General features: G+C 47.6%; 1 protein-coding gene across 2 annotated transcripts; it reads left to right on the forward strand.

The window, feature by feature from the left end:
• Positions 1-4,307: 4,307 nt before the first annotated feature.
• Positions 4,308-26,190, forward strand: TPST1 (tyrosylprotein sulfotransferase 1). 2 transcript variants are annotated; one of them, XM_072353795.1, is made up of 7 exons: positions 4,308-4,445; positions 10,342-11,285; positions 16,141-16,339; positions 22,850-22,900; positions 23,716-23,789; positions 24,791-24,838; positions 25,597-25,686. In XM_072353795.1, the coding sequence occupies exons 2-5, from the start codon at positions 10,441-10,443 to the stop codon at positions 23,758-23,760; spliced, it is 1,140 nt and encodes a 379-aa protein (XP_072209896.1). In that variant the 5' UTR covers positions 4,308-4,445; positions 10,342-10,440; the 3' UTR covers positions 23,761-23,789; positions 24,791-24,838; positions 25,597-25,686. The 2 variants fall into 2 exon arrangements, with proteins under 2 accessions (XP_072209896.1, XP_072209897.1); XM_072353796.1 differs by lacking the exon at positions 23,716-23,789 and having other exon boundaries at positions 25,597-26,190.
• The last annotated feature ends 319 nt before the right edge of the window (positions 26,191-26,509 follow it).

Raw genomic sequence — 26,509 nt, forward strand, 5'->3', positions numbered from 1 at the left:
CCCTGAGTTCTGTGGCTGTGGGTGCTTTGAAGAGCCCAGAGTGGTTCAATAGATCAACCCAGCCCCAGAATACCCCCCTGCCGAAGCCTCTTCCTGCTCGTTCTCTGCTTTTAGGGCTTTTCCCATCCCCTTTCCACACCTTTCTCTGTTGCGCTGGGAGCTGGAGTGCTGCTCTCTGTAAGGAGAATTGGGCTGGTTGCACCCATGGGGAGCGATAGGAAATGCTGCAGAGCCCTGGTGGCATCTGCTACAGGGAGGGAAGTTGTGAGTGCTGAGCTCTTTGCTGGTGCCTCAGCGCAGCCCAGGAGTTAATCATTAAAATGTGCCTATGTGTAACTACTCTCTGCAGGACAACGAACTGAGAAATTATTTAACACCATTTAAATGGGTCATAGCAGTCACTATAATAAGTGTGCCTGGAGCCAATGGGAGCTATCGGGCTGCTATAAAAGTGGGTGGGGAGGAGCAGCGCTGGGCACCCAAGGGCCGGGTGCTGCCCTACGGAGAGCTGCCAGCCCTTCTGGGGGCTCTGCACCCACCCCCCTGTGCTGACATTGAAGGGCAGGGGGCCGGGGGCTGCTCCTGCTGATGGGATCCTGAATTTGAGTGGAAAAAGGTGAAATTCAGCAGTTGGGTGAGTGAGGGTGATCAGCCGAGGGGATGTGCAGGGTGTGAGCATGGAGTGAGCATGGAGCACGTGTGGGTATGGAATATACCTGTATGCAGAGCACACGGCTTTGGTGAGCCACGTGTTGGGGTTGGGCTTTGGTACCACTCTGTTAGTTGTGTCTCAATGCTGGAGTGGGCAGCTCTGGGCTGGGGAGCCCTGAGTGCCCCACGTCTCATTTATAGATGTACAAGTTTTGTTTGGATATTTAGTTGTATAAATGCATTTATACATGTTGAAGTATCTAAATACCTAAATAATTGTTACATCCTGTCTTCAAATTAACAGGCGCTTCTATATCTGCCTAAATGCGTGCATTTAAAGTGCACTTAGGCACCTAAAATATTACAATATAGCTGTACATATGTAAGCATATAATCACACCGGAGTATCTATATATTATATACACACACACACATATATATGCACTTATACATGGTGCAGGAGCAGGACGAGAGCAGTGTATGTTTCAGCCCCCAGCTCCCTATGGGTGCTCCTCTCCCTTCCCCAGGGATGTCCCACTGTACCCAGTGCTGCTTTGTGTCTGAAAAGGCCATTGGGGGAATAAATGATTGACAGAGCCTATGTGGGACGGGGCCGTGTTTGCTGTTCTGTCCGTGTTTGCCATGCACTATTCCTGACCTTGGCCCGGGGGCTGTGCTGCTTCCAAATGTGCTCAGGATGTGGGGAACTGATGGGACCACGAAAAATGGGTTTCCCACCCCCACCATCCCCTCCCAATATCTTTCTGGTAGCACCAGGAGCTGATCTTCAGCCACTGTGAATGGGGAAAACCTGCTGCCAGGATGGGATCCTTCCCGAGAGGCCCAGCACAGGACCCTGTTTTTTTTCTTCCTGTTGTTCTTTCAGGTCTCTCAGCACAGCACAGGTTTGGTTTTGGAACCACAGTGCTGCAGGAGCCTCTGTGTGCTCCAGCTCATGGCCAGGGCTCAGCACTGGAAACCCTCAGCCTGACATGAGCAGCACTTTGGCAGCAGGATTTGGGAGTCAGGGGTTGTTTGTATTTTGTTTTAGGATGGTTGGGAGCCTCTCCTGCACCTCCTTGCACTGCTCTCCAGACACAGATGAGATCATCCCTGTCTCGCTGACATCTCAAACACTCCAGCAGATAATTCACGGCTGCAATGCACGGTGTAGGGCCGTGCTTTACAAACCTGAGCACCTCCTGCCATTAAACTGGAGTAAATCCCCCAGCAAACAGCTCTGCCCCGTTGCACAGAGGGTGCTGTGTGTCCAGCAGAGATTTATTTCCTGGGTCAATGCCATGAGCTGTGCCGAGCATCCCCGTGCAGCAGAGCTCTGTTTGCTGCTCGCAGCCAGCCTCCCTGCAATATTGGACTTTATTTCTTATTTTATTTCAGAAGAAACCCAGCAGGGAGGAGGGAGCTGAGCTCTGCTTTGCTCACAGCTGTTCCCGAGTGCTCGGCCCGCACACATCTCTTGTGCCACATCGACAGTGTTCTGTGAGCCAGAAGCATGGGAAGGTGCCCAGAAATGTGAGAGAGGAGCTCTCAGCTCCTGCTTCGAGTGGAAAAACCCTGCCTGTGGTGTGTGATGGAGGGGGGAGGGAGGGCTGGTACCCGCCGGGAGCTCTGAAGGTGCTGCAGCTTTCGGGCTTTCACAGCTGGGGAACAAATCTTGCTATGAAATGAATACAGCGTGATGGCTTCTGCAGGCAGTGGGGAGGTGGACTGTCGGCTGTCACATGCAGAAATGTGATGAGGGATGGGACGAGGGGTGGGGTGATGGAGCCAAGCATTACCTTGCAGGGCTGATGCAGGCTCTGTGCTGAGCTGCGGGGAGAAGCCGACGTCCGTGCCTCAAATTCCATCTATGGGCTTTGATCTGGCTGGAGTGGTGCTCACAGCTGGGGATCTGTCCCACTCTGTGCTGGGTTGGGGTGGTGGGATGTGAGGAAATACCATCTCCAGGCTCCCAACCAAAGCCATGTGGTGCTCCCAGCTTTGACAGCCAGGTGCCAAATCCATCCTTTCTCACTATGCAGAGTGACACGTGTTGCAGTTCATAACAGCAGTGCTTCAGCTCAGCTCCAGCTGTGCACCGGGCAGGAGGGATACGGGGCAGGGCTGCATCCCAATCCTTCCCTTGTGCGTCTTCCTTTAGGATCAGAAAGGCCCTTTTGTAGGGCATGGGTTGCTGCAGATGAGGAGAGCCCACAGCCCTGTTGTGCAACTGCTGTGGAGGCATTCGAGGAAACAGAAAAACATCCGCAGCGCTGCCAGGTCAGGGCAAAGGCAGCTCCAGAGCTGGGAACGAGCTGTGCAGAGAGGGAAATAGTTTGCATTCTTAGCAATGGGAAGGTGAGATTGGGATAGAGCACAAAGTGAGTGCCAAGGTATCAGGAACGCACTTGTTGCTTCTAACCGTTGTGCTCGTGTTGGATTCAGGGATGTTTTTGAAGTGGATTTAATCTGCTGAAAGAAGCATTGTGCTGGATGTGAAGGGAGGGGAGCAGAGCACTGCCGTGTCCATGAGGCAGATCCCAGCTCACTGTGCTGGTGCTGTATCCGCATGCAGCTCCTGATCCTCCTTTCCCTGTTTGAAAATGGATCTGTGTGAGTCATGGCTTAAAGCCACGAAAGAAAGAAAAACCAATAAAGCGATGCGAAGCCATAAAACCCAACCAATAAAGCAATCTGAAAACGCTGCTTTATGGATCCAGGCAATCTGAGTGGAAATGGGATGCGATGTTTCAGCCATAAATCACCTGCCCAGGTATAAAGGGCAGCTCACGGCCTTTATCACCCGAGGAGAGGAACGGGAGAAGGATTTTGGCACCTGGAGGGACTTTCACAGCTGGAGGCATCAGGAAGGCGGCAGAGCCCCACTGCTTTCCTCTGTGCTGTCCCTGTTGGAGATGGGCAGTGAGTCCCATCTTTTGGGGACACATTTTGGGGTGTTGATGCAGTTGGGCTGTTCACACCTACGTGTCTGATTTCTGACGTGCAGGAAGCGGCAGCACCCAGCAGACAGCAGCACCCAGCAGACAGACAGCAGCACCCAGCAGACAGCAGCACCCAGCAGACAGACAGCAGCACCCAGCAGACAGACAGCAGCACCCAGCAGCACCCAGCAGACAGCTCTGTCCTTGGAAGGCTCTGACAGCTGCAGATGGTCTTTGTCGTGGAAATCACTGTGCCGTCCGGGGGGTTGAGCAGAGCGTGCAGAATCCTTTTGCTCTCGTTCCTCCCAGCAGAACTCCCCGGACTGCAGCGCTGCGGGAGGACGTGGGCCGGGAAGTGGTGAGCAGGGAGGTGCAGGTGTGCCAGATGTGCCAGATGTGCAGCCGCACCAGATGTGCACGGCAGTGCCCCCGGGGGGCCCGGCAGGCGATGATAGAGCCCAGCTGCTCCCAGCCCCCACACCCGCCTGGCACAGCTGGCCGGGGGCGGCCGTTCCGTCCCAGATGTGCTCAGCCCGCTCCAGCTGCGCGCTGCGGGTGTTCCCCGAACCCGAAAGGGTTAAAAGCATCGCCCCGCCCCTCACCCGTCAATCTCCACCCGCCGTCCAATGACGCGTCGCGACACATCGAAGCCGGCGGCCAATCGGGACGCGCTTGTGATCTCCATGGCAGCGCGGGGCCGGGGGCAGTGGGCGGCGCGGTGCGGCCGGGGCCGCTGCCGGTGCCGCTCCCAGCGCCATGCTGCCCGGGGCGGCCCGCCGCGGCGGGGCGGCCGCGCTGCTGCTGTTGCTGCTGCGCACAAACGGCCCGGGCCTGGAGGCGGCGGTGCTACAGGTGAGTGTGTCCGCCGGGGCTGCCCGCCTTCGGTTCGGTGTCCGTGAGGCTGCGGCGCAGCGCTGCCCGCGGGGCGGCTCCGTGAGCGCGGGTTCGGGGCTCGGTCGGTGCCACCTCAGCGCGTCACAGAGCGGAACCGCTGTTGGATCGCTGCGCTCTGCTCCTCTGCCTTTGATCGCTCTTATTTCTCCTCGTTAAATTCAAAGCGTCCGCCGGTACCGCGTCCCGCCCGCTCGGCTCCTTTTGTTCGGCCCTTCCGTGCCCATCGCCGCTTGCTGCCCGGTTGGGCGCTGCGAACGAGCACAGAGCACGGGGAGGGGGGGATGGGGGGGACACCGACCCTGGAGCGTCCCGGAGCCGGTCGGATGCGGCGCTGAGGGACGCGGTGTGGGGCTGCGGTTGGAGCTGGGGGTCTGAGGGGGCTTTTCGCACCCAATGGTTCTGTGATGCCGTGAGGAGCTGCATCCCATGCGGTAGCAGCACGGTGCTGTCGTTGCCGCCTGGCTGTGTGCTGCCTTCCGCACGTGGAGGTTTCGGGTCGGTGTCCGTGGAGGTGAACCCAGCCCTGCTGCTCCTCCGAGCCTGAGATGGCAAACGAGGCTGAGGGGAGCGCGGTGTCAGCGTTCCCTTACGGCTGGCCCTGCAGGGACGTTGTTCACACGTCTGCCTTTCCATACAGCGCTCTGGTCCAACTTTGCTGCTCCATCTGCCAGCCCTGCGGCTGTGGCTGTTGTGCAGCGCTGCTCCTTCCTTCATAGAGGTGAATTAAAGTTCCTCGTGCTGTTTTATCGGTGGTTTTTCTTCCTCTGTAACCAATGCAGTGAGAGCAGCTGCAGCTCGGGAGCCGGGCTGGCTTACAAGGTTGAAGATGAAGCACTGAGTGTGAAGGTGTTGAGTTTTATTTCTGGCTTTGCTGGCTGTTTTCCCTGGGGTTGGCTCGTTAGCACTGCGCCGTGCTTTGGAGTGACGCTGTTACATGGCTGGTGGAGTCATTAAGGGTGGAAACGTCCACCAAGATCACTGAGCCCACTAACGGCAGCACATGGCATCGGGCCTTGGGGGACCTCATTGAGGTGATTGCGCAAAGAGCCCTTTGAAGGCATAAAAATGCTCCCAGGAGACATGATGGACTCTTAATGTGGTGGTCTGGATGCCTTCTGTTAGCGGTGTGATGTGAATGTTTCGGTTGTGTTCCTCAGAGCTGTGCTATACCATTATCATGTAACTGCCAGCTTTCCTATGCAATCTTCTTTGTGGCGAGCAGACGTGAACAACCAGCAACAAACCCACGCGTCGAAGGACAGCCCTGATGGGATTTGTGTGCAGTTTGTCTTCAGCTTTCATTTAGAAACCCTGCTGCTGTATTTACTGCCTTCCTGCTTGAACCACTTGGTGAGCTTAAAACAGAACTTTCCATGGGGACTGCGTGGTGCCTGCAGCGTTTTCTAAGTGCATATCTAACGTACTGTGTTGTTTCAAAGAGGATTCCTAACAACATTCAGCCGCTATTCCAGTATATATCTCTAGAGCTTAACAACTGAGGGGGAAAATGAGTTCAGAACTGGTGAACCCAGATCTGTATTACTATTGTTACTGATATGGTTTGGACCCATACGTTGGGTGATCTCGGTGGTGTCTCCTTGCTGCAGAGCTCAGGATTCCTTTGGATAAGAACATCCTTTTGCAGCTGGGTGCTGTGTGTGCCGTGTGTGGCCCAGAGCTGGGCTGGAAGATGAGTGGCTGAAGTCCAGTGGCTGCAGAGCCAGCCAGCTCTGCTTGCTGCATTCAGGGAAGTTCTTGTGGGTACATTTCTGCTTTTCTGAGCAACAGTGGCCTTCAGAGGGCTCGGCAGGAACTGCTTGGAGCTCCCTCTGTGCTACAGAGTGCTGGGGCTGATCCAGTTAACTGCGTGAGTAAAGCAGAGCCTGTTGGATCTCTCGCTGTCTTTGCTTACCTTGTTTTGGAGGTGGAGCAGAAGCGTGGAAGCAAAGCTGAGCAGCAGGAATCCGGGCACAGGGCTGAGTATGATCTTCCTTTGCAGTGGGTTCTTCTCCAGAAGCGTTGCAGTCCGATGTTGGTGTACATCCCACAGGAACCAAAGAAGGTCTGGTTGGCAGAAGGTGAAGCTGGAAGCTTGAGAGGCAGAAGCCAAGGATAAACTGATGACTGCAAACTGCTTTGTGTCCGTGGGTTTTCTTTGAAGTGGGTGATGCAAGTGGCGTTGCCCCATTGATTTAGCATTGGGAAAAGCTGCTTGGTTGCATGGCAGTCATCAGCTGACGGTCACAGGTCTCTCTGGTTTCTGTAATGGGAGTTTGACCTGTAGAGCTCATGGGAGATGCTTAGTTCTGGGGCGTAATGGCTGTTCTTTTATTCCCCTCATAGGAGTGTTTTAAACAGAGCTGGGACTGTTTAACCATAAAATACAAATGAATGACTTGCTGCTTCTCTGTACTGAAACCTTCAACATTTTTTGGATGAACTTAAGGAAAATAGGTCCTGACCCACTGCACGGCCGGGGTGAGGGAGGGGGAGAGCTGCAGTGTGCACAGCAAGGAAACAAAGTGGTCATTCTGCTTTGCTGACATCTTGGGGCTGACTCATAGGTCTGACTTTTTCTGGAAGTAAGTCCAGTTGCATGCAGTGCTGCTTAGCTGTGCTTTCATGTCCTGCAGCGCGTGGATCCCATCTCTGTGTGCTTTTGTTGCGTGTATATTTGCAGGGAGTTTGTTTTCATCTCTCATTCAAAACCCACTGCTGAGCACACGGCGATCGATCTTCAGCTCACGTTGTGGTGCTCCTGTTGTTGTTGGTTCCTTTCTAGTCATGTTATTAGTCATGTGTGTGCCTTTAGTCGAGTAAAGAGCCCCCTGTTTTTCAAAGCTCAACTTCTATGCAAGGGACAGCGGATTGCCTGGCTGTGATTGTAAAATGCTGTCAGCTGTTGCTGTTAACAGAGCGTTATTGGCTTGTAGCTCTCCTGCAGGTTGGTGTTGATGCTATCCAGTGCTCACTGATGGAGAGGACGAAGGTGGGGTCTGTTGATTTGTGAGCTGCTGGGAGGGCAGTCACTTCCATCCGTCACACTTATCTTGAAGAGCTTTACGCGTATCTTGGGGCCCAGGAGGGAGTTTGCTGGCTTGCAGAGCACGTTGGTTTGCTGAGCAGTGCTGTTTTGTCAGCTCCTCTGTTGGTTTCCTGACGCACAGGGCCCTGGTCTTGCTATGCTTTATGGCAGTTGCATGCTCCAAGCGCTGCTTCCAGGCAGCCAACAGCATTGGAAGGTCATAGGGCAGCATAACTCTGCCTGCTTATAGTGTTTCAGCTTTTGGCATCACTGAGCTTCCCAAAAGTTACTGCATGGAATGAAACTGTTTGTGGTTGGTTGGTGGTTGTTTTCTCACATGTGTGCGTGTGTCACGTGGGTTATTTTATTGCTGCTTTTGTGAGCAGTCAATGGTAATTTAGGAAACCAACTGGCAGACTGCGGCGCTCACAGCATTTGCTGCTGAGGGTGACTCATCCCTCTGCCTCACCAACCCCAGGGACGGAGAGTTGCAGCCTTCACTCACCTGCTGTGCCCTGCAGTTGTTCTTCAGCTTGGTTCTGTTGGTCTGATTCCAATGCCCAGAGTGATCTGTTTGCTGCAGAGTTCAGTAGCTGAACTTGGAGTTGGAATCAATGGTCCTGATGGCTCCAACCAACTCTGGGCATTCAGCGATGCTCTGAGTTTCTTTTAGCGGTTTCAGGAGGCGGTTGTTTGTTTGTCTGTTTGTTTGTTGTTTGGAAGGTGAAGGAGGTCCTTGGTTTGGTGTTTTGTCTTGGGGGTTCTGGTTGAGGAAATGAGTTGTATGGAATGTACTCAAGCCAAATCCCATCAGGGTTGGTGTGAATGTTTGCACATCTGCATCTCTGCAGCAAAATGTCCTGCTGTTGAGTGAGCTCTTTTCCGAGCACTTTTATCTAAATCTTTGCTGTTTCTTAAAGCATTTAAAGACATTTTGGGTGTCTTTTGCTGGTTTAAGCAGAACAGTTTCCTTCCCTAACTGGAAATTGTGTGCATGCTGAGTTTGCTCAAGAGAGAGACGTTCTGCTTTTCGGTGCTGTGGAGTTGTGGGTTGAATTGTGTGTGTATGTGTACTTCTGCCCATATCCATATATTTAAGGTAGAGTTAAGCCACCTCTTCAACAGGCAGCAGCACATGAAGTGTAATGAGACTTCATAGGATGTGAGGTGGCGGCCGTGGGTTTCATCAGGGGAAATTGAGGTTGGATATGAGGAACAATTTCTTCTCCAAAGAGCATTGCTGCAGTGGCACAGCTGCAAAGGGAGGGGGGTCACCACCCCAGGAGATGTTCCAGAACATGACGTGGCACTGAGGGCTGTGGTCAGTGGGCACGGTGGGGTGGCTGGGGTTGGGCATTGAGGATTGCTGCTGGTGGGGATGGAAAAGCATCGAGGCGGCTGTCATCCAAATGTTAGCAGAACTCAGAGCTGCTCACAATGAAAAGCATCTGTGATTCATACTGCTCAGTGAGTTGTTTCGGCTCGGAGAAGCGAGCTCATGTTTAAAGTAGCAATTAGAAGGCTAATTTCATTTGAATTTGAAGAGGAAGAGTCGTTTTTCAGGCTGGCTTGTGTCTCCAGAAACACATCATGGTGACAGCAGAGCACAGGTAAGGGAGCTGTCTGTACAATAACTTGTATGGATGGAAAAGGTAAATGTTCAGGGTTGAGGTCACTGTGAGCAAATGAAGTCAGCTGGGAGCCAAGGTTGCAGTTCTGTCCCAGCTGGTGCTGGATATAACCATTGGTACCCACTGTAAATCATGGCTTGTTCTTCATCCTTCATGTAGGTGCCTGAGTTGGAATTCAGCAACAGATTTTAACCCTTTTGTTTCTATCTGGAGCTTTTGTTCAGACTTATGCACGTTGCTGATGTGATCTGATGTCTCACTTGTTTCCAGGCACTGAGTTGTCCCGTCACTGTAGCAGATAGTACCATAGCTATGTGAAAATAACTTACAGGAGAGAAGCAGAGCTTTGGTTGTGGCTAAATTCACTTTGAACTGTACTGAGTTATGCTCTGTCACCAGGTAATGGTAACTGCTTAATTCACAGAGCTGAGAGTGGGCTGAATGTGGAACATTATTGGCACCTCAGGATAGAGACGAGTGGTTATCCTTGGTTTGCCTTTTCTCCATTGTTTTGTGATAGTTGTGAGGGTTTTAAACCGACTGATTTATGTGCAACATTGTAGAACCAGAAGGGAGGTTATGCTGTGATGTAACAGTTAAACCTTTTATGTACAGCATGTATTTCCATTCCATACTATAATCGTGGGATGACTGTAACTATAAACTCCTGGCTGTGACTGCCAGGATGCTTTATGGAGCGTAGTCGTCTTACTGGTATTGTCCATTGCCTTTTGATTTGTCGTGGGAGTACTTGCCATAAAGCTCTTTGTAAAATAACAATGCGTTCATATTCTTAACTTCCAAGCGTTAGGTTTTGGATGGGGGAAGGTGCTGGCTGTCATGGAATCAGTAAGGTTGGAAGAGACCTCTGAGATCATCACATCCATCTGCCAGCCCAGCCCCACCATGGCCATGATGTCTTTGACTGCAGAGTGTAACAGAAGTTATCCAATGGTTATACTGCTGAGCTATGCCAGGGAACTTCTATGTAAATAGCACTTACAATCATGCATCTCGTTATCTGTTGTGTTGCTGCCATGGTAGACAAGAGGACTTTCCATGATTGGCTCTTTGTTAGATGTTGCATTTCATAGTCTTAATGCAGCATCAGGAGGTAATAACTGTGTTGAATGCCATCAGATATTTCTGGTGCTGATGTGTCACTGTAGTCGTTAATTCTTCTTTTTTCTCTCCCCAGACCCTAATTTATTTTGGATCGGGATCTCCATGGCACGTGAGCTAGAAAGTAACCTGCAATAGAAGGTCTCTTTATTTTGAAGCGGCGGTCTTTATCAAAATGGTTGGGAAACTCAAGCAGAACTTGCTGTTGGCGTGCCTGGTGATCAGCTCAGTGACAGTGTTCTACTTGGGCCAGCACGCCATGGAGTGTCACCATCGCATAGAGGAACGCAGCCAGCCGGCACGGCTGGAGAGCGTGAGAAGCACAGTGAGAACTGCTTCTAATGGAAACGCAAACAAAACCTTTGCTTACAACAAAGACATGCCTTTAATATTTATTGGAGGAGTACCTCGAAGCGGCACTACGTTAATGCGCGCCATGCTTGATGCTCATCCGGATATTCGATGTGGTGAGGAGACGAGGGTTATCCCACGAATTCTGGCAGTGAAGCAGATGTGGGCGAGGTCAAGCAAAGAGAAGATCCGGCTGGATGAAGCTGGAGTCACAGATGAGGTCCTGGACTCAGCCATGCAAGCGTTTTTATTGGAAATCATCGTGAAGCATGGGGAGCCTGCGCCTTATTTGTGTAACAAAGACCCTTTTGCTCTAAAATCCTTAACTTATCTTGCTAGAATTTTCCCCAATGCCAAATTTCTTCTAATGGTGCGGGATGGTCGTGCGTCTGTACATTCCATGATATCTCGAAAAGTCACGATAGCTGGCTTTGACCTCAACAGCTACAGAGACTGTTTGACCAAGTGGAATCGTGCTATAGAAACTATGTATAACCAGTGTATGGAGGTTGGCTTTGAAAGATGTATGCTGGTACATTACGAACAGCTTGTATTGCATCCTGAAAGGTGGATGAGAACTCTCTTAAAGTTCCTTCGCATCCCGTGGAACCAAGCAGTGCTGCACCACGAAGAGATGATTGGAAAAGCCGGGGGTGTTTCTCTTTCCAAGTGAGTATGAGCGTTCCTCTCTTATCTTTTATTGCTCTGAAAGATAAAATAGGGCCTTTTGCGTATGAAAGACCAGTCATAACTCAGTTCTTTAGTAGCTAGCAATACCTTGGGTGGCTGATTTGTGGTGCAGTTTGTATGCAAAATGGGAATGACTGTTAATTATTGCACTGCTGTCTTGGGTGAACTCCGAGCAGTTGTCCCTCTAACATGTGTGTATGGACCATGTGAACTAGCTTGTACTTTAAGGTCACTCTAACTTGAATTTGGACATCGAGCATCAGCCTTTCCTCCAACAGAGCTTTGCTTTCCCCTTTGCCCCCAAATAAACTTAGACCGTTTTTGTCTAGACTGGCACCGCTAGTCCTAGCGAGATCACCCATGTGATTGCAGGAACCTCATTATCACTGTCAAAGCAGGAATGGCCCTTGGGGTGGATTTGCCAAGGACGTACTCTTCCAGGAAACTTGAGGAATGGTTCCAACAAAATAGAAAGCAGAATTGGCATGCTGTTCTGCTGTGCTCCTCGGAGGACGAGCACTGAATAAAATTAACCTCGTTGGAGACGAATCTTAGTAGTCTGTCACACCATCTGTGTGTCTGACCTAACTGCTTTCAGGAACAGAAATCCAGCTGTGCTTAGAAAACTTCAGTCTTTAGGAGGGGTGGTGGTGGTGGTGGTGTTTGGGGTGTTTATGTTTTGCTCTCCTTATTTATTTGTATTTTTGGCTTTTCTTTTTGCTGTTGCAGATCAATCTGACAGATCGTGTGTCACAGTTCTAAAGTGTTGATTAAAAAGCCATCTTGGAGCAGCAAAACATGCACAGTTAAATCCTCTGGCTTCTGCTTTTTACTCTTCATCACTGACCAAGTGCACTAGAATAGCAGAGGCACCTTGCTCAGCAGGCAGCATGGGTTGGGATCTCAGCTAAAGCTGAAGTGTTGAGAGATAAAAGCAAAAAGAGGGTTTTTCCTTTATTTTGTGTAGTGACTTTTTGTTGTATGTGGTTTTCAGTGTATTGTAGGGGGGTTACGATTGAAAGCAGTGATAAAATTGGATGCTGCTATCAAGAAGGCATCCCAACCATATTTGTTTTTCTTGCAGTCTTGTTTGTTAGCAGATGGAAGCCTTCAGATGGTGCTAACGTGGAGCCGGGTGCTGTTGTGTGTCTCTGCAAGCTGTATCTGTGCCTGCACTCTTCTGCTATCTGTATTGTGTTACTGCTTCATAGTGGTGGCTGAGGGGGGGAGCAGGCTGACTTTTACTGCCATAAATAGGTGCTGCCAAGTTCTGTTAAGCATCCTGTAAAAATAGCCATGCTGAAGGCCTTTTCGAGTAAATTATTACTGCTTTACGGCTCACAGATCAGGGTTTGTAAAAATTAATGGGCCTCTAGACTATAAAACTCAGTAGCCTTACGGAATTCACACGGTTTCAAGTAGTATTTCTTGCTGGATCTGGACGAGTGGGATGTGAAGAGCTGAGAATGTTTGTTCACGTCCCTAAAAGTCAGGAGAACGCAATGCTGAAAGTGAAACGTGACTTTGGGAATGTTCCCGAATCAAACTTTGAGATTTCGTAACTTAAAATCATCGAATCATTGCATCGTTAAGGTTGGAAAACACCACCGAGTGTCCAGTCCAACCACCAGCCCATCCCCACCGTGCACACTGAATGGAACTGTAGAACTGCTAAGGGTGGAGGAGACCTCTCAGGTCATCCAGACCAGACACCAGTTTGTCTCTAAGCATTCTTTTCTTTGGGACCCTCAGTTCAGGTTTTGGATGGTTTTGCAATTTCTTGCTGGATGATCCGTAGGAAGTAATTTGTTATTTCAGGAGGCTTTGGCAGTAGGGGATAGACGGGTTGTTAATGTTATGTCTGTGGTGTTTCTGTCTAATCAAATACCCTTGAAATACATGGCGAGATTTGGTTTCCAGTTGCAAGAGACCTTTATAATTTGATAATGATTGTAGTGACTCAGTCTTTAGAGGGCTGTAGAACAAACAGTGCCCGTGAAACTCTCTAACTTGCATGTCTGTTTTGTGTTGTTAAATGATGCTAATTGAAGTTGTGCAAAGGGAGCACTAGGTTCCCCAGTCTGGTTTCCCTGTTGTACCCCATTGACGTCTCCATCTCGCTGCCCTGGAGCAGCTCTGCAGAAGGATCCTTCCCACACAGTTTACTTTGAGCGTCAGGGGCTGTGCTACGGCTTATCAGATTTTGACAGCTGAACAAAACACACCTCGCAGCACTTAGTTTTCCCTCTGTCAGGTTGCATTTGGCACGTTCCCAGCTGCAGACAAATTCCTTATGGCCTCAGGTGTTGAGTTCCAGGCTCAGGTTCAATTCTGCGTTGTTCTCTTGCAGCATAGAGTTTCCCTTGAGGTTTATCTGGGAGTGCTCCATACTGCACTGTGTGAATATCACCTTCTTTCAGCTTGAAGCAGCCGACTCCAGGCCTGGCTCCACGCTCTGCCCATAGCTTTCTCCCACCTGCCTTTCCAAAGGGCAGCGCTGAAGATGATCTCAGAGATCACTGAGGAAATCCAGAACAGAGCTGTCTGCTACACACTGCATTGTCTTCTCACGGAGCCTGCTGGCCCCATACTTCAAGCTGTTCTGTAACGATGCATTCAAACCAGATCACTCAAATCACATTACCGTTTTACTGGCAGGAGAAGCATCTCACAAGGACCGAGCAATCTTAGTGTGACATTGCTTTAGTAGCACTAGCCTCGTAGCACAGCAGGGAAGAGAAGAGCTGGGTTGAACTGTTTCCCCACATCCCGCAAGGTGTTGGATGGGGCAGAAAGGCCCCACGTGGGATGGCTGGAGGTGTTAGGACTGCTGCGGGGCTTTGGAAATGTCTCAAGTGCTTGTTGCCTTGGAATGCTTACAGACACTTCAAGTAGAGGATTGCAGTGTCTCAGTAAGATCTTGCAGCAAAAGTACTGTGATGTGCAATGTGTGTTAGAATGGGGCTCTGGGTCAGCGTGAGATGCTTTATTTGCAGCTCTGCACAGCCTTAAAGCACGTTACTTCTCTTGCCAAGCTAAGCCAGCCACCAGGTGACCTGCACAGCTCTTCAGGAAGTGAACCGTCTCCGTTTTCTCTCACTCCAAACTCAGCAGCTCTTAGGCAATAGTCTTTCAATAGCAATGAGAGGCACTGGACAGTTCGTACTGAAGAATCTGACTCTGTGTCTTCCTCCTGGCTGCTCGGCTTAAGGAAACTGTTGGCTGCTCTCTCTCCTACATTTGCTCAGCAATCTCCGATTACTGCTGACCCAGCCCTACTCTCACTGCATTTCTATTTACTGAGTATTCCCCCCCCCCCCTTCTTTTGCTTCTTACTTGAGGAACGTTGCAAGGTTGTGCATCACGGAATGAGCAGTAGTGCAGAACCTGTTGTTTGAAGTAATTGCCAGCGTGGCCATTCTGTTGGAGGAATGTGTTATGGCTGGGCTGCATGCTGTAACGAGCATTGTTAATATAGCTCTGGCATTTGCTTGCTAACTGGAAACAGCTGTGGTGACCACTGATGCAAAGAGCTGTCAGCCCTTTAATAGCATTTTTATTGGGCTCATTGTGAAAATAGCTGTCTAGGCAGAATAACTTCAGAATATATTTTTAGTGAATACCTTTTTTCCGTGTTATTGTAGGGCTGTGGTGGAAGTGGTTGGGGTTACCAGCTGCTCTCAGAGCCCAGCCTGTTCCTGCAGTTGTGCATGGAACCTGGAGGCACTGGCCAGGCAGTGTCTGCCACATGCGTACACATCCAGCTTTGCCAAGGCTTGCTGTGTTTTCCTGTTTTGCTTTGTTGGGATGTCTTTTCCTCCTCCTTCCCATCTCCCCTCTCTGCCCTCTGTAGTCCTCTGGTGTTTTTTGGTCTGAAGGATCTTCCCCAGTAATGGTTGCATTTTGTTCCATCTGAAGTAAAAGGACAGTGAAGGATTTCAGCAGCAGACAATGTGCAGTGCTGTGTTTCTGGGTGAGCTCTGAGGAGCAGCTCTGCAGCCGCCTGTCTGTCTCTCACTGCTGGGAGTTGTTTCGTGCTGAGCTTATTGTTACCAAGGACTGGAATGTCAGTGGGGCACAGCGTACTCATTTGAAACGTGCTTTTGCTTCAGGACAGGATATCCATATGCATCCTAAAGTAGGACCGAGTTGCTGCATGGCATTTACTGCTTTGGGGTTCCATTGAGCTGTTGGCCAAACCTATTCCTGTTGACATGACACTTAGGATCATTCACTTGCTTCCTTTAAGAGCTGTCTGACCATCGGTCACTTAAAGTAATCATACAGAATATGATGACAGCCTTTATCTCTGTCAGCTCCACTGGTCTTTTCATACAGCATCTTTCATTTGAGTTTCGTGTGAAGATGGCGTGGTGTTCGAAAGTGCCTCTGGAAATGTTATGTGTGTCCCATTAAAGAAAATGAAGAGTTTAGTCACAATATGAGGGGAAGAATAAACGAAACATGGGTTTTAATTCAGAATACAACTTTCAAGAGCAATTAAGACTCTACTACTGCCAGTTAAATGTGGGAGTAGGTCAGTGGGAAAACAGCTTTGTATGTAGGTGTGTGCGTGCTTTGCACTTGCCAAGGACTTGCTTCAGCACATCCTCTGTCAAAGCCTAAATCAGAAAGCATGCATGGATGTTGTGCTATTCACTCTTATTTTAGCCTTGTGTAGTAAAACTTCCCGGCAGCCCTATGGGAACAGGAAGTCTTGAGAAAAAGAAGGAAGGGGGGAAAAACAACCAAAGGCATTGAGTTCACTTACTGACGGTGAAGTTTCAAGTCTTGGTTGGAGTGCAAAATATGACCTTTCCTTCTCTCCCTGCAGAGTTGAAAGATCTACTGACCAAGTCATCAAGCCAGTCAATGTGGAAGCGCTGTCGAAGTGGGTTGGGAAGATCCCTGCTGATGTTCTGCAAGATATGCCAGTGATCGCACCCATGCTAGCAAAACTGGGCTATGATCCGTATGCCAACCCACCAAACTATGGGAAACCAGATCAAAAAGTTGTGGAAAATACCAGAAGGGTAAGGCATTCTTATGTTTCATTTATTGACCCAGTGGATGTCAGCTCTAGAGTAAAAAATTCCTCCAGTCCATTTCCAGTACCTTCCAGTACCTTCTGATACCCTCCTTCCATAGGACTGGAAGTCCAGCTCCTGTTCATCTCCCATTTCACTCTTCCTTCCAACCCCAGGCTTGTGTTGCGTTCTTTGCTGTGTGTAACTGAGCCTTCTGAGAGCTGTCCAGATAGCCCTGGATAAAAGCTAGCTGTCTTGTCTTAAGCTTTGTCTTATCAAACTTGATTTATGAGCTCAACTTCTTATACATAAGGTTTGGGATATGCTCTTTCACAAAATTGTTCTCTAAATTCATGGTCAAATTTACAAAGTGACCCATGGAAAACAGCCCAGGATGACCAGAATATCAAATGTTTCAATTTTTTGCTGTTCCTTTGTAGAACAAACAAAAGACGGTGGAAAGTCTGGTGCTGATTAACCTAAACATGAGGATTTTAGCCTGAATTTAATGTAGCTGGAATTTGAATAGTTCAGCTATACAACTGCTTACCCCCGGAGGTATCCATTGAAAAACTCATTACCATTGTTTGGAATAAGAATAATTAACTTTTCAGTTCTGTCCTTTGGAGGATGTATAGTGTATTGAAAGAAGGTGACTTTTGCTGCTGCAGCAAAGTCAGCACTGGAAAAGTTGAATTAAGCCACGTGAAAGGACTGTCTTTCAGCAGCATTCTGATGTTTAAAAACTGCTTGGTTCGCTTTGCTGAGAAGAAAAACATTTGTTTGCATTTTGTGTAACCTTTAAACATTTTGTATTCTCTTCTTATGAGCCCTCTCTGAGAAACCCTTGTAGAACAGTTAGCAATGTGTTAGAGGATGGGGGGGGCATGTTTCAAACCATGTTTAAGGTGTTTGGGAAGAGCTGGAGGGGAGCTGTGGTGTGTCCTCATGTGCCCATCGCAGGTAGTGTAGGCTGCCACAGGAATGAATGCCTGCTTCTCCCTTCTGAAATGTTATGGTACTTTATTTCTTGATACATCAGCTTGGAGAAGAATAGGTCAATATTTGTAAATCACTTCTTAATTTTGCTCTTGCTGTCTTAAAGTTTCTTCACCTGGGATAGCATTGCAGAGTTTTGTACTGTATGGGTTGCTGGAGGTGAAGCTGCTTAAATGAAATATTTCCAGCTATTTTTCAGTCATAAGAATATATATAAACCTTGCAAGCAACTGTTTATTGCCTCACTTTTTTGGAAGCAGCTCTATTGTATTTGTATTTCGTGGTCTTTGGGAACTTTAAACTGAGTCCAGAACTTGAACTTCACTTATTGAAAACAGATTTTAAAGAAGTTAGGACTCGTAAAGCTGAGCTGTGTTAGTATGGTAACCCTTACTGGGACTGACTTGGGCTGACACTGAGTTATCTGACTTCTGCTTCTCGCTGCTAATGCTGTTGTTTTGGAGTCAGGTCGGGGTGGCATGAGCTAACGTTTGGGATGGAAGAAGCTGCTTCATTCTGGCAAACAGAAAGCAGGAGTTTGGGGGAGGACTGGGGTTTTTGGTTTTGGAGATGGGGAAGGAGCTGTTTGGTTTTGGGGGTATGTAATGCCGGCATTAATTGGACTGTGGAAGTTGCAGCAGCAGGGTGGAAGCCCAGCACCACCAAAATTACTGTCAGGGGAGATTGTGGCTTCACCGAAATAGAGATGGAACAGCACTGGGTCATCCAGTTCATTGCTATTAGGTGTGTTAAAGGAGCAACGTTTCTCTCATTGTTAAAGAGAGCTCTTGTTTCGGGTCCCTTCCAACTCAAGCACTGAACCAGCAGCGTGAAGTGTGCCCACAACACGATAGGGCTGTTGCTGGGGGAGATGGAAGGGAATGGCTGTTGTGATGCTGTTTGTTTCCCCTGAGCTTTCCGAGCACTTAAATTCCGTTGGCTTTAATTCCCCTCTCCTTCTGTCCCCCTTCTGGTGACTAATGTATATACAGGTTTAAATACTTCTGTTTCCCTTCAGTATGGAAATAAAATGATGATTCTCACCATCTAAAAGTCAGCGCTTGTGGAAGAATTTCTGTGTGTTTGCAGGTAATGCAGGGAAAACAATGATCTCTGCTGAACTTGGCTTTTTCACTTTAATGTTACTGATCTGGGACACCGAGGGCTGGGGTTGGTTTTCCATGCTGCTGTGGCAGCACAAGGCCATGAAGATGTTAGTTGGTGTTTATACTCTACTGTGTCTGTAAGTGGCGGTGCTTGTGGAGTACAAATCTAACAGGTTCCTCTCATGTTCTCACAAATGATGCCATTCACTTGTTTGCTTTTTGTTAGAGCTGACAGCATTGTCCTGTGTGACACTCCTTGTCTCAGAGAAGGAGCTGAGTGCAGGGGTGGAGCTCTGAGTAACGCTGTGCTGTTGCTGGCCTGTTAATTTTGTTAATATAATTGCACGGGTCCATTCCTTACAGGTACAAACCACTCTTTTTTTTCCCTAGAATTGAACAAATTCTACGCCCTGAACATAAAGGAAACAAACATCTGGTTGCTCAAATGAGCGTTGGGGTGTAAATGAAGCAGAAAACACAAATTGCCTGAGCTGGAAGCTCAGTCACTGCATGCTGACATATTACACTCCACATAGGCAGAGTCTGATCCATCCTTATCAGTATGAGTGTGTGTTGGAGTGTGTGCCAGCAGCATCACAGAGCACACCAGAGGTGGGAGGACGGGCTCATAGCTGCACAGCTCTGATGCTGCCCAGCAGAAGCTGGCGTGTTGTTATGTTATGGTTGGCCAAGCGCTTTCCTTTCACATCTGCAATGGCTTACATCAGATTTTCTTTGGCACGCGCTTCCCTCTGGGTGAGTTTGAGCACCAGGAATACATTTTCCAGTCGTTTATTTCACGAGGTTTTGCTGCTCGCCCTGCGGAGATCGAGGGACGGAAACGTACAGAGCTGTGGAAGAAGTTATATGGTTTTCATCATGGCTGTTTAAATGTACGTTGCTTTTTCACATCCGGAAGCTGTTATCTGTCTCTGTTTTATGTTCTGTTGATGGTGTTTTCTGCAGTTAACATCTACGGGGAAACAGATTTCTATAAACTCCTGTTTCATGCCCATATTAAATGGTGAGGAAATGCCTCTTGCTGTTAAGTGCTGAAACGTCCAGGAGGAACGTGATTTCAGGGCTTTGATTCTGTCTTTAAAACCCCAGATGCAATCTGTGATAAAGGGTGTGAAGTGAGTCTCTGCTGCTGCATAATTACTTGTGCTGTCAGACGTATGTAATTGTAGAGGTATGCGGTAATGAGAGGCTGCCCAAGTAGCCTAGGGAGAAAAAAGCCATCCGTCTCTATTTGTGTTGGTTAGCATAAGGTAAGCATGAAGGCAATGAGCTTTTTGGCTATTATATTTATAATAAAAAACAGTGTTTTTTTTTTCTGCTTGGTTAGTTGTAGGACTACCAACAGTTCCTCAATACCATAGAATCACAGAGTGGCCTGGGTTGGAAAGGACCACAGTGCTCATCCAGTTCCAACCCCCTGCTGTGTGCAGGGTCACCAACCACCACACCAGGCTGCCCAGAGCCACATCCAGCCTGGCTTTGAATGCCTGCAGGGCTGGGGCATTCTCTTTCTCTTTGCCTAACAGCACATTTGGTGGGTATTGTTTCCAGCCTGGACATTCCCAGCTGCGCTGCTTTTCTCTGGAGTTGTTTTTCGTTTTGCTTTGCTTTGCTTTTCACCAACCCCACAGCCGTGTGCTTCCTGAGGCATAAAGCTGCTAACAAATAAGGCATGAGGTGAAGTCGGGCTGCAAACTGCCTCTTGGTGGACGTGCAGTGTCCTGTCTGAAATGTTTGCTGCTTTGTAGGTTGCACCTCTCAGAGTTCCCTCTTCACTCCCTCAGCTTTCCTCTCGTATTTCTGAGGCTCTTCTCAGATAACTGAATGCGTTGCTTTTCTCTGATCTCTTTTTGAGAACAAAAGTGCATTTAGTTTAGCTAGAAGACTGTTTGGGGATTATTTTTAAGTAGAGTGGTTTCAATAATGCGACCATCAGCCTGACTTGGACTTCACATTATTCTCCCCTTCCCTTTGGAAATCCATTTGGGCTTGCAAAATAATTCCCTTAGAAATAGTAAACACAACTTCTCTATTTTACTGAATTCTTGCTTGGGATGGAAACCATTCCAATATCCTGCTCCAGCCTCTGTGCTGCCACACTCCAAATAATGTGTTTTAGAGTTAGAAACTGGCCTGAAAAGAAATTTGAGTCTGAAACCTCTTAATTTCTTTGGCTGCAAATGGAGTCATTGTTCTGCAGATCTCGGGGCTGCAGCTGATCCCTGGTTACTCATCCAGAAGGGACTGCTCGCCATTTTTGGAACTCCTTTAAACTAGTTTGTACGCGGTCTGAATCCTGACAAAACCAGAATTGTAGATAATGTTGCTTTTGAATGAGAATTGCATACAGTTGCCTTAAACCTAATCTAGCAGCAGCTTCTCAGGCTTGTCGTGGCTCGGGTTCTGATGTGGAATGGGGATACTTCATGTCAATGTAATCAAGTGCCTCTAAAATGCCGTTTGACTTTTCCAGGCTATGACGTTACTGTCATTATTTTTCTTAATGATGTTGGGTTGATACCTTTGACTACCTTCTATTGATGCTTATTGGGAGTAAAAGGGCATTATGATGGTAAGGCTTATAGGGCAGAAGGGGGAAAAAAAAATGCATTTTAGATATGTATTTCTATTAGGATTAAATCATGTTTGCAGGAGAGGAAAAGAGAAGCAGTCCTTCAGAGTGAAAGACGTGGGTTTGGTCACTTCTGCACAAGCCACAATATAGCATCGTTATCAGTATTGCTGTTAGTAATGCTCAGCTGATGACTGCAGTGGGTTCCAACAGACCTGCAGTGAAGGCTTCCTGCACCCTCCAGCTCTGGCATAAGTCTGATAAAGGATCGCATTTCCCAGTGAGCTTTGCCCAGCTTGTTGTGCAGCATTTTGATGTGGTGGTTCAGTTGATTTGTAATGTCCACTCCTGCTCTCCAGAACTCAGCCTGCATCTTAACGCTCTGCTTAGGAGCCTAAATATATGAAATACTCCTCTTCATTTATAACTATTTATTGTGTATCCAGGCTCCAACAGCCGCACGCTGAATTTTTGACCGGTGTGGCTTTCATTAAGGTTACCATGGGAATGACCGTATCCCCAAACTGCATGTAAATGAAAGCTTTGCCCATCGCTGAGTCAGTCTTTCTATATTTCTATGAGATATCAGAAGGAGCAGCGTTCTGTGTTGTACATGTGTAATAATTCCTACCCTAATGTTGGGGCTGGCTGTTTGGATGTGTTTAGCCTAGTGATAAAGAGCAAGGAGAGCTTCCAGCTCCTACATCCCTGCCACATGAGTCATGCACCAAGTTTAATGCTGCAGATGTGCTTTGGGGCGAGCAGCCCTACAGGCAGGAAACTGGGAGCTGACACAGCAGATGTGGGCCACTGCAGGGCACTGACCAAATGGCCTTCAGGCTCTGCTCATCTGTTCAGAGCAAGGCAGGGAAAGCAGATGTTGTTAATAAGCACGCCTGGAGTTCCTGAGTTGTCTTCCTTTGAAGCAGCATGCTGACCAGGCATCTCAACTCAGAGTGATGCGTTGGAGCAGCTCCATTGGCATGGTATGGCTTTGTGGCATTTTTAAGTAGGTTTGTGGATTTGGGTTGTATGTGATTACAGCCGCACAAAAACTGCTGTTCAGTCTTTTTGGTTCAGCAGGAAGGATGGTGGTAAAACTCCTCCATTCTATTCTTATTGTCAAATCCAGAACCCTTTTTTCTTCCTTTCCCCCACACTTTATAATGTGTTCCAGTTTGATCTCAGAAGCAAACAGCTTTTAAGAAGCATCCTCAAGAGAGAAGGCAATCCATCACCAGCTTATTTCCTAATTGGTCAGATAGTAGGAGCAGTTGTTTGGTGTGGCTCTTGGTATGTCTGAGAGTATTTACTGCTCTCTCATTCTCCAGAGCAGTGTTTCAATAGTGATGCTGTGCTCTAAAAAGTGGGGAATTGTGGTCATGACAAACTGTCATAAAGTCAGGCTTGTGGTGAGGCTGCAGCTGTAGGAATCCACCAACATGGGAGTTGCTGGAACTTTCTGACAGACCTGGATATGTAAATAAAGGGATGGATGTGTGTGAAATGGGGTGGAAGGAGATGCTGAGCGTTGGCCATTTCAACTGAAGTTGTTAATGAGCTTTTCCAGCCTTTGTGGTAATTGCAATTGTTCAAGAGCGATGGTTGTGTTTGTGTGAGTGACAGTTGTCAAGTTTTGAAGCTGTAAAATGCGAATGTTTAAGAACTGGAGGTTCCCAGGTAATAATAAAATCCCAGTCGTAATAACCCAGAATAATCCTTTCTTTCTCTTTCCCTTAACAAGCTCTTTAGTGTTTCCAACATCAGTGAGTGCTGGCTTGGAATGGTAAATAGTTTTGTTTGTTTTTTTTCCCCCAGGTCTTTAAAGGTGAATTTCAGCTTCCTGACTTTCTTAAAGAAGTGCCACAGGTACGGTGCTCACTTCATTTCCTTTCTGTGGGAGCAGCAGCCACTGTGAAAACAGCCCTATTAGCACATTATACTTTTGATTTGCTGTTGGACTCGAAAAGAAGGGCTGTGAACAGCTTTTCCATGGGATTCCATCTCCATCGCTCCCAGTCCTTCAATCCCTGAGGCTTTTTGGGATGCACGTTTAACTCTCATGTTAGTGCTGAGCCTGCAGTCCTCAGTTGATTGATGACTGCCATGAAACTGGAGGCATTGGGTGTATTTTCTTAAGTAGACCAAGTTTGTAGAGGAAGGTCGCCTTTTGTTGTGCACTGAAAGCTTTAAAGCAAATACAGCACAGATAGCAGAGAGAAATAATAAGGATTTAAAGGAAAAAAAATAAAGAAATGCTACTTTATCTGGCAAAACCAACCAAAGGTATCATTTGTGCAAGCTGTTAAATGATGCCGAATGTCCAAGTGCTGTTTCAAGTGCTCTCTGTGTTGTGCTTAGATAGGAAAAACAGGAAGCAGCTCATCGCTGTTACTGTCTCAGGGTGTGTTCAAGTAAAGCTAAGTAGAAAAATATTTGTTTTCCTTCTTGTTTTCTCCCCCTTCCAACTTGTCCTGTGTATCCACGAGTGCAGCTTTGCAGAGTTTGGAGAGAAGGCACTGCAGGGGCTCCCTGCCTCCACTTTTTCCTGCAGCTGTGCAGTGAGATACCCTCACAGAGGGTACCCTACACAGAGCCTACGGTGCACAGACATTGTGACTTCTTCAGTCCTTTCAAATGAAAATCAGCTTATTAAAAAGGAAAACTGGTTTCTTTTGTTCCAGCTGAAGAAGACAGTAGAAAGGAGTTCTCGTGGCAAGATAAAATGAACGTGGATCAGTGAAGTCCATTAGCTGTAGTGTGTGTCTCATGTTTTTGGAACGTAGCTTTTTGCTGTGGGCACCAAATCTTTCTGATAAACCCGTGTGTGATCTCTAATGTGGGCTTCGCACTCTTACTGGATGTTCGTGTGCTCTCACTATCCCAGCAGTCAGCGCTCGTGCTTGGCTGGTTGTGCTCAGCTAATAGAACACCATTAAGGATCTGGCACCACGCAGCTAAGTGTGCTGCTGCTCACAGCATTGTTCACTCTCAACTGCTGGCCAGTGTGTCTATGCAGCTTAATGGCAAGAAAACTATTTCAGTATGTGCTGCTTAAAAGTTGTTGTTAGCAGGCTGCATTGAGGAAGTGTGCTGCAGTTATTTCATAATGCTTTCAAGTGCAATTAATGTGTTTAGTTCAAGATTGCCTGCAGTGTAACAGGCAGTTGCAGCATATCTGGCTGCAAACCCAGGGCGTATCAGAACAAAAAGATGAAATATTGCTGATAAGGATTTCTGGCAAATGCAGGGGTGAGCTATCTTGAAAGCTTAGTGTGTGGTGTAATGATGGTCTGCTGGCAAAACAGGTCATCCTTCGTTTGTCTGCAGCATCCATTAGATTAAGCTATATTTTCCAGTTACTTTGTGTTGTGTCAGAAGATCACAGTCCATTGTTTCTAGCAAGTGTCACCTTGCAGTCCATATAATATGAAAGGTACAAAATGGGAATCTCCTAAAGGCCACCTTTAGGTAGGTAGCATGGTGTGACCGCAGGGTTTACCTCATTGGCAGCAGATTGATCCAAAGAAGGATCCTTGCAAAAAGCAAAGCCAAGCTTGTTGAAGTGGAGGCTTCTTAAAAGATAGATGCTGAAGCTGGAGGTGAAATTAACTCTGATGACGTGTTCTGCTTCACTGTCATGCTAAAATGATATTAACCTAATGCGACCAAGCAGCTGAATGGTGCATTGGTGCTGCTGCTGCTGTCTTTTTCTCCAATGGAATATTACTCATTTCATTTTAATTATGTACTTAACAGACTGAACCCATGGAATAGAAGATGCAATGGGAATTACTTGCACAGAAGGTAATAGAAATGCTTGCAGTCTTGTTCAGTTGCTGCTCTTGGTGTAGTTGAAATGATCTTTTTAAGCTCACTGAACTCCACTCAGGATTCTGGGTAAGAAAAATATGAAAACAGAGGTCTTGGTTCTGAGTCTGTGAAATCACATTGAGGTGAGAGCTACAAGAGCGTAGTTTGTGGTTTAAGAGTCACTGTGCAGTTCTGCATGGCTCATTACAGTTTATAGCACTTAAACTGGTTGTCTTCTATATCCAAAAGCACTGTGCTGCTTGAATATAGCCAGTGTAGATATCAGTGTCTGGCCACAGATAGAGCTGCTTCTGTAGCCCTAAATATCGCCGAAGTGTCATGCCAATTGGAAATAATGGATATCAATGCCAAATAGGCCTTTCAAAGAGGTACTGAAAACAAATACTCCTAAAACTGTCTAATTTCCATGAAACCAAATTAACTTCCCAGCAGTAATTAGCACTTGTGCATTGCAATGGAAGAGATGCTGTCAGTGTGCAGATGTGGAAGCAGGTTGCGAGTGCTTTGAATGCAAGTGGAAGTTCAGATCTGTGCCTGAATGTGTTTAAGGGAAGAAGTCTGATAGCAGAACTGGGAAGGCAGCTCCTAATGGCTCCACTGCGTTTAACTGTAGCTTCACACACTGAGGTAGTGGTGGTTGCTTGTCATGATGCAGTTAAAAATGCTATAAAGGATGAGAACAACGCTGCGCTGAGCCCCCAAAAAACCTCTTTGTTTTTCTTTTTCTTTAGAAGAACGCTGCTGCCTTCTCAATGGAAGTGATGTTACGAGGACTGTCCCACTGGGATCAGTGAGGCCTACTGCTCACGGCCTGCTCTTCCCACACATCTCTCCCCCGTTCCTTTCGTGCTCTTCTCTTTTCTGTTCAAGGTTTCGTTGTTGTGAGCGCATGCAAGCCTGTTTAAAAGAAAAATGCTAAAAACAAATAATATCACAGTTCAATGTAGAGCCGTATTACATGTAAACAACTACTTCTGAGGGTTTCAGAAGCACAGAACAAGGCCTGTGTCTGAGATTGCTGTTCTGTCGTCTCCAGCCCAATCCTCCATCCACAAGGGCCCTTTCGTTGGTCTTTTCTCCCTTTAGCAGTTTGGTTTTTGGTGTATGAAGCTTTCAGAGGAGTGATCTGTGCTCGTCCTTAAACGGCTTTTGGTGGAACGGTTTTGTTTTATCGGCGTGTGGAAATGGTTTAAATATCTTTTTATTTAAAAAAACAAACAAAACAAAACAACAAAAAAAAAAAACAGATAAATGACATGTATAATTACAATCCAATGATCTTTTGTATTTTATTTTTCAAAATAAATGCTTTAAATGTGACTTTTTTCTTGCCTCGGAGTTGGGGTTGGAATGATGGTGGCTGAGGTGGAAGGTGCCATGTGTGGGTGCAGACTGAGCACGGCTTGATGGCTGGGATTGGTGACCTTGAGTGGTCTTTCCAACCTTAGTGATTCTGAGTGGTTCTGTCTCACGTTTTGGCTGTGGATCTCATTGAGTTCTGCTATTGGGTGAGTTTGCTGTGCTTTAGGAGCTGAGCAATGAACGTGGTTGCCCGCTGAGAGGGGTTCAGGCTGTAACGTGGCATTGGTTTCCCACAGGAGGTGCCATAGCAGTTGTGTTGGGACAGGTGGTGATGGTGGGGAA

This window comes from Excalfactoria chinensis, chromosome 19 (assembly GCF_039878825.1).
Source record: "Excalfactoria chinensis isolate bCotChi1 chromosome 19, bCotChi1.hap2, whole genome shotgun sequence".
NCBI lineage: Eukaryota > Metazoa > Chordata > Aves > Galliformes > Phasianidae > Excalfactoria > Excalfactoria chinensis.

Excerpts from the sequence above, each read along its gene's own strand:
- TPST1 (XM_072353795.1), top strand. The coding sequence starts at position 10,441 with ATGGTTGGGAAACTCAAGCAGAACTTGCTGTTGGCGTGCCTGGTGATC. Across the intron at positions 16,340-22,849 it reads TTGTGGAAAATACCAGAAGG|GTCTTTAAAGGTGAATTTCA; the intron begins GTAAGGCATTCT and ends TTTTTCCCCCAG. Across the intron at positions 22,901-23,715 it reads TTCTTAAAGAAGTGCCACAG|CTGAAGAAGACAGTAGAAAG; the intron begins GTACGGTGCTCA and ends CTTTTGTTCCAG.